This window comes from Epinephelus moara, chromosome 19 (assembly GCF_006386435.1).
Source record: "Epinephelus moara isolate mb chromosome 19, YSFRI_EMoa_1.0, whole genome shotgun sequence".
Lineage (NCBI taxonomy): Eukaryota > Metazoa > Chordata > Actinopteri > Perciformes > Serranidae > Epinephelus > Epinephelus moara.
In genome coordinates, this window is record NC_065524.1 from 4,991,687 (window position 1) to 4,999,203 (window position 7,517).

At 41.5% G+C, this 7,517-nt stretch overlaps 2 protein-coding genes across 3 annotated transcripts in view; both read left to right on the forward strand.

The window, feature by feature from the left end:
* The window catches only part of borcs7 (BLOC-1 related complex subunit 7), a 1,032,483-nt gene that overhangs the window by 954,199 nt on the left and 70,767 nt on the right, over positions 1 to 7,517 (forward strand). The gene's annotated exons all lie outside the window — the stretch shown is intronic.
* LOC126406452 (E3 ubiquitin-protein ligase RNF166) overlaps positions 3,910 to 7,517 on the forward strand; it is a 27,171-nt gene continuing 23,563 nt past the window's right edge. The window contains exon 1 of the mRNA XM_050070742.1: positions 3,910 to 4,563. Coding sequence (XP_049926699.1) covers positions 4,385 to 4,563 — 179 coding nt within the window. The 5' untranslated portion in view covers positions 3,910 to 4,384. The remainder of the gene's footprint in view (positions 4,564 to 7,517) is intronic.

The window sequence follows — 7,517 nt, forward strand, 5'->3', positions numbered from 1 at the left end:
CTATGATGACACCATCTCTGTGTGCCCACTCTTTTTCACATGCACTACACCAATGGGCTAGTGGCCTTTGCTGTCAAAAGAGCCATTTTCAGCCCAAAATTCTGTCTGGAGCTGCAACACATTTTTGAGCCTTAGTGAAGGTAACACAGCCCAGTAAGTCTAAATTAGCCTATCAACATTTCTAATAGGTCTAAATAAGCATTCATTGATGTGTTTTATTACAAGGTGGCTCCTCTGCACTGGGTTATTTATTATTATTATTTGGTACTTAAACTTTGCAGCATGAAAGCCAACAAATGTATGTCAACACACTATTAAATTCTTTATTGTCGTCCAAGACTTTATCTTTTTTAGAATCCATCGCTAGCTTAGCTAACTAGGGCGGCAGTGGCTCAGGAGAAAGAGCGTTCATCCAGTGGTTCGATCCCTCTGCTTCTGCGGTCTAGATCTTTTAGTGTCCTTGGGCAAGATACTGAAACACAAATTGTTCCCAATGGGTGTATGTGAATGATGAGCTGGTGGCATGTGAATGATGAGCTGCTATGGTAGCCTTGGCCATTAGTGTATGAATGTGTGTTTGAATGAATGAAGGCTGGCTTGTGTTGTGCGGCGCTTTAAATAGTCACCAAGACTGCAAAAGCACTATATAAATGCAGTCTATTTACCATTTACTAAGCTAGTGAGACTCTAGCCACAGCTTTGAGGTTCAGCAAAATTTAGAAGGAATGGCGTCATGCAGGCCACAGACATCTGCTGCACATTTTAGAATGTTAAAGTATTGTTCTTATTCTCCCCGTTTTCACGACTGGAAAATGTTTTTACAACTGGAAAAACAGAAAAAGAAATTTAAATGTCAAAAAATTGGTGTTCATTTCCAGATAATTTTTTGTCAAAGCCACAGTGAGCCTCCGGAGAGGGGCAAAAGAGCCACATGCAGCTCCAGAGCCACAGTCTGCCTACCCCTGCACTACACAAAGGTAAAAGATGAAGTGAGCATGCCTTCACAGCAGTCAGGATAAAAGGGAGGCGGGTCAGCAGGGATTCAATTACAGTAGAGAAGCAATGATAAAGCAAAAAAAAAAATAAAATGTAGTTGTAAAAAGATGCTGCTCACATCCTGTTTATCATATCATCAGAAATAAAGACATGCCGGGTCATGGGGGTAGCAGGCCGGGCAAAGCACCCCAGACATCCCTCTCCCCAGCAACACTTTCCAGCTCCTCCTGGGGGACCCCAAGGCGTTCCCAGGCCAGATGGGACATGTAATCCCTCAAACATGCTCTGGATCTGCCCTGGGGCCTCCTACCAGTGGGACGTGCACAAAACATCTCCAGTGGCAGGCGCCCAGGAGGCATCCTGATCAGATGCCTGAACCACCTAAATTGACCCCTTTAAACGCGAAGGAGCAACAGCTTTATTCCAAGCTCCCTCTGGATGTCTGAGCTCCTAACCCTATCTCTAAGGCTGAGCCCAGCCACCCCATGGAGGAAACTCATTTCGGCCGCTTGTATCTGCGATCTCATTCTATCAGTCACTACCCAGAGCTCATGGCCATAGGTGAGGGTTGGATGGACCAGTAAATCAAAAGCTTCGCCTTCCGGCTCAGGTCCCTCTTCACCACGACGGACCGACACAGCGCCTACATCACGGCAGGTGCCGCACCAAACCACCGATCCATCTCACGCTCCATTCTACCCTCACTCATGAACAAGACCCCGAGGTACTGGAACTCCCCAAACCCGGAGGGGGTAATCCATCGGTTTCTGGCAGAGAACCATGGCCTCAGATTTAGAGGTGCTGACTCTCATCCTGATCGCTTCACACTTGGTTGCAAATCACCCCAGTGTATGCTGGAGGTCACGGTGGGATGAAGCCAGTAGAACCACATCATCCGCAAAAAGCAGAGATGCAATTCCGATGTTCCGAAACCGGACCTTCCCCCCCCCCCCCCCCCCCCCGTCCATGAAAATCACAAACAGGATCAGTGATAACCCTGGCAGACCCACCAAGAACCAGTCTGACTTTACGCAGAGTATGTGGACACAGCTCTCACTTTGGTCATACAGGAGCCAAATGGCTCGTAGCAGCGTCCCTGGTGCCCCATATTCTTGTAGTACCCCCCACAAGACCCAAGATCAAGATTAACTTTATTGTCCCACTAGTGGGACATTTGTCTTGGGCTTTTTCACCCCTGCTGCAGCCATAAAACACACTGGTAACACAACATAAAAACAGGTGAAAAATAAATAAATAGTACAACATAGTCAATAGATAAAGTGCAGCAGGCAATAAATAGTACAGCATAGTAATAAATAGGAGCTTAAAAAACAGTAAAGAAACGTTATAAAATAAACAGCATACAGCAATTTAAAACAGTAGCCATAAAGTGCAGTAGTGCTTGCTACTTGGCTTTATCTGCCACTGTTAACAAATTTAATAGAAGCAGGGACAAAGGAGTTTTTGAATCTATTAAATCTGCACTGGGGAACTCTGAACCTTCATCCTGAAGGTAACAACTCATACTCTGAGTGCAGGACATGAGACACATCATCAATTAATTTGTTTGCCTTGCACAATGTGGCCTGTTGTAAATGCTCTGCATGGATGAGTGCTCTCTGATGCCAATAATTTTCCACGCAGTGTGGATTAATCGCAACAACTTATTTCTCAGCTGGGCAGAGAGGTTGCCAAACCAAGCTGTAATGCCATATCTGATTAGGCTCTCCAGAACTGCCTGATAGAAGATCAGCATGATCTTTTTGTCCACTCCATGAGCTCGTAAGCGATGCAAGAAATGCAAGCATTGTTGCAGTTTGCTGCAGTGTTCCAGGTTAGTGTGTTATCAATGATGACACCAAGATATTTGATTTAAAAGGGTACAGAGACATAAGACAGCAGCACGAGGTAGCCCGGGTCGCAGCAGAGCAGCGCCACCGGGAGTGCAACTCATTATTATTACTACCGCTTCTAGTATTACAGTCAGAGTTGTCACACATTTTCATGGACAGAATTTGAAAACTTTTCCATGACCTTCCACCCATAATAAAAAGATTTAAAAAATTCTTGCCTCAATTGCTGGGCATTTTTCAAACATATCAGATTCAAACTCTATTCAAATATTCAAACATAACTCCAGCTGTCATACATGAAGTGAGAGTGGGAATGCAGGGAGAAAATGAAGAAATGAACAAAACGTTGTCACACATCAACGCATATCAGAGAAACGTTATGTCGACAGCAACAGAAACTTAATTTGCTGTTATATATAATGCGAGGGGTTATTCACGGAAGATAATTATAACAATTTCATTACACACAATAAAATGCCATGCCTTTTCCTAAACTTTCAATGATTTTTACTAATTCCATGGCTTATTCCACACTGGAAAATGTGACTGTGAAATTCCATTACATTTCCAGGTTTTCCATGACTATGAAAACCTTGTACAGTGTACTGCATTTCTGGGTGTGCTGATTTTGTACCCAAGCAGAAGCTGTTGCTTAGCTGCTGTTTGTACAATCAGTATCAAACACGGAACTCTCTCTTTTTCATTACTTTCAAATGTTTTAAAAATGGGAAATTAATAAATATAATCTGGGCCCCCCTGGCAAATTTGGTCCCCCCAACGTTAATTCCATGGTTTTGGCCTTGCATTACAGGATCATGGATCAGATGTAATAATGAAATATGTTTGTATGTGTACAACATTTGAAATGTAGCCTGTATTTGTTCGGTTTATGAATTAAATGTTTTTACCCCTTAAAGTGTCTTAGTCTAGCCTATATGAATAACACACATTTGTCCCATTTGGTTGGCCATACTTTGCTGAGTAAATCTGTCCGCTCCTCTGATAATAATTAATAAGTGGTGCTATTCTTTGGCCCGGGCCGCTCACTGAGGTGGCCTCTGGGATTGCAGTTCTATAGAAATGTAGAGAGCAGTCAGTAGATGAAGAGGAGGACTCCAGCCTCCACAAAGCAAAGCGCGCGGAGGGCTTTTGTTGTAGCCTCTCGTGATGTTCGCGAGCGTTCACTGACGTTTTTTCAAAACCGCTAATCTGACAACCACATGGACACAGCATCCCATGAACTGCATGAGTCTATAGATTGGTGCTTTTTATCCAGGTCATCCTCGCTGCACAGCGCTGACACTCGCTAACGGGCATTGCTCCCAATGTTTACTTCTCCGGCATGTCTTCTCCAGGCAGGGAAAGTAATGCCTCGGTTTATTGAAGATATTTTTTATAAGGAACAGATTGGAAAGCCACGATGTTTGTACGACATATATTCAAATTGCTGTCCGGCTAATGCACTAGCTACCAGCAGTTAGGGCAGCTTCCTCCGTGTGGCGGCGAGCTGTTGTCGACAGATCCTCTCCGGCTCCATGATGGCGATGTTTCGGAGCTTTGTCTCGGCGAGCACCCAGCTCCGCCAGCAGCAGCAGCCCAACAGCGGCTCGGGCTCCTTGGCAGCCCCGGCTGAGGGCATCGAGAGCCAGTTCTCCTGTCCCATCTGCCTGGAGGTCTACCATAAACCCGTCAGCATCGCCAGCTGTGCTCACACGTAAAGTAGCTACTTTTTGTTCGGATGCGTGTTATTGCTGTCTGTGGACACACAGTAAGTTACGGTGACATACTGCTTGGTTTTAGAAAAGCACACAGCCTATAATGTGTTTCCTCCAACAGCCGAGTTCATTTGGCTTCTATAGTTTGTTTTTCAGCATAAAAAACATCTGTCAGCAGTTTAAGCAGACAATAACACTGTCATAGCCTACACCTTCACTGATGTTCTGTCCATCACTACAGGTATGATCCTCGGGTTATGATAACAGTTGATTAGAAATGCCATATTAGAAACAGAGTCCAGATTTCATGGTTTGACCATCAGAGAACACTGACAAGTTTTTACACTGCTCAATGTCCCGTCCAGAACTTCTTCTAGTGACCAGTTTCTTTACAATGTCTTCATCGTGTAATATATTACACGATTACACGTGAACTCAGGTAATATGGGCCACTTTTTTTATAGATAACCAAGAAAAACAACTAGCCTAATATTTTGAAGACTTCCTGAAGTGTTACCTTTGGAACTTGTTATGGTTCTCTGCTATGTTTCTATAAAGAAAGTATGTTGCCAAATACTAAACACACCACGTGCCCCTGCGTCACTTTGATGACATGTTCAGGTATTATAACATCAACATTTTTGGAAAGACCTGAGCTTGGTGAGACAATACACAGGTGAATAATACTTTAGATAAAATTTTAAACTAATAACAAAACAATGCAACAACAAAGAAACACAACAAAAAACAAAACAAAACATAAAACCCCCAGAACAAACAAGCAAAAAAAAGTACACCGAGGGAGAAATTGTAAATACACGGAAGTGAAATAAAATATAATAAAGGGGGATGGGGGGTTGTGATGATGCCCTTATGGCCATATATACACCCATTAACCGTAAAAAGACACATGCACATGTACTCGTCATACCTAATTCTCTTTTGTTTACATAAAAATTATTTATTTGGTGACTTTCTGAAGGGCCTTTCCAGTCCACTGATGTGTTTTTTTCTTAGATCCGATTAAACAGTATACATTTCCTCGCTAGGACAACAAGTTTACTTAGCAGCTTAGATCTCCAAGAGTCTGTGTCTTGTGTCTGTCTTGTCTTGGCTTTGGATGGCAGTCCCAATAAAAACTGTCCAGGATCTTTACAAATTTTACATTTCAGAACTGTACTCGGCTCCCTTGCTATACATGACAACAACTTAGCCATTATAGAACAGTCCCAAAAATAATGCATTTAAGTTCCAGCTGACACTTAGCATTTGACACAAAGAGGAGATCTGCAGGGGTCAATTTTGTTTAAAATTTGACATGTTCTGTGTTGTCTGTGTAGTATCAGATATTGCATTATCTTAAATGTTAGAGGCTTGGATACATTCTTCCCAAATATCCCTTTTATAAACAGTTGTTTGTTTGTTTAGTTAAATCCATTCATCAGTTCAGTCATTAATCATTAAATCATTCATGTGACCTGTGTCTATGAATTAAAAAAAAATGTCCATCTTTACTGCCATGTTTTCCCTGTTCTTTTGCTGCCTGTTTCCTTGGTGCCGTATTATCTAAAATGGATGTGTGTGTGTATAATAATGATGGCTCATTTTGGACTATTGTGGCTAACATGGACTCAGTTCATCATCTTTAATATTTTTAAATGACAAAAACATTTTAAACATCTGTAATATGACAGGTTGGCACACAGCAGCATAAGTCATGATTTTACGGCACCTGGTCGATTAAGAACAAGCTGCTTTCATTGAGAAAAATGTCCTATTTTAGCTTAATATTTTGTCCCATTTTACCTGAATGCTTTAAATACTCACTGAAAACCCTTGTCTATTAAAACTTAAGTGTATTATGAAAATATTTTTATTATAATTAAAACATTTAATAAAATGTAACATTCTGTAACCATTTGTTATTATACCTCTATGTTGCAGGACTCTTACTACCAAAATGAGATGATTAACATGCCACATGGCTTATCTTCCAAGTTCTAGGACCAGTAATTTTTTTTTACTCTTTGCTCTGCCTATCCCAGTTATCTCAGACCAATCAAAATGGTTGTTTCATGTAAAGCACATTTGTAATAACAATGCCGAAACATGTTTGGTGACTGGCTGCTAATATTTAAAGAGCCTAAGTTGTAAAACCTTATTTGTCCTGCTTTACCTGATGATCCACATTACCTTACTTCACCCCAATGCTTATTAATGTTATGTAAAAAACAACATTAGATGACATGTTGTCTCGTTTTTTTAACTTCCAGTTATCAATATCAGCCTTAGACAGGCAGCATTGATCAGGCTGCATGTGTTATTTTTTACCTTTACACATCACCTGACATGTGTGTGGTCATATTTACTTGTGGATTTCTTAGACATTTGTTGTTTTGTCTTTCAGTACAGTTTCTCCATCAGTTCACCGATCACTGCAGCTGTTATGAATGGAATTATAATTTCAAAATTGAATTTTCATCATTTAGGATTTTGTGTGATAAAACTGTGGCAGTGTGCCACAGATAACCCTGGACAGAGGTCAAAGTTCAGCTGGGTTTGTAAAATTTTGTGCCCAGTTAAAGGTCTAGTCTAGTGTGGTCTGAAAATTCTCCCAGCTAGATTTTAAGTTCTTAGGAGGTTTTCACTGCAAGCTGAATTATCCGCAGAGGTCTCCTCCTCTCCAAAACAAAACAGACCAGAGGGGTATTCCAGGTAGGAGGTTCAACAAACTCTGAGTCTAACCCTGAACTCTGAGTTGACTTACCCTGAGATGGGAAACTCTGAGTTACCAGTTTCAGAACAGCTGATTTGAGTTAGTTCAGTCAACTCTGAGTATGTTCACTCTGAGTTAAACCGACAATAAAAAGCCATCATCAGTGGAGCTCCGACTCCACAATTCACCATGGCAACAGGTAAATAAAAGACAGCGCCTCCATTTTAATCCAGTGGA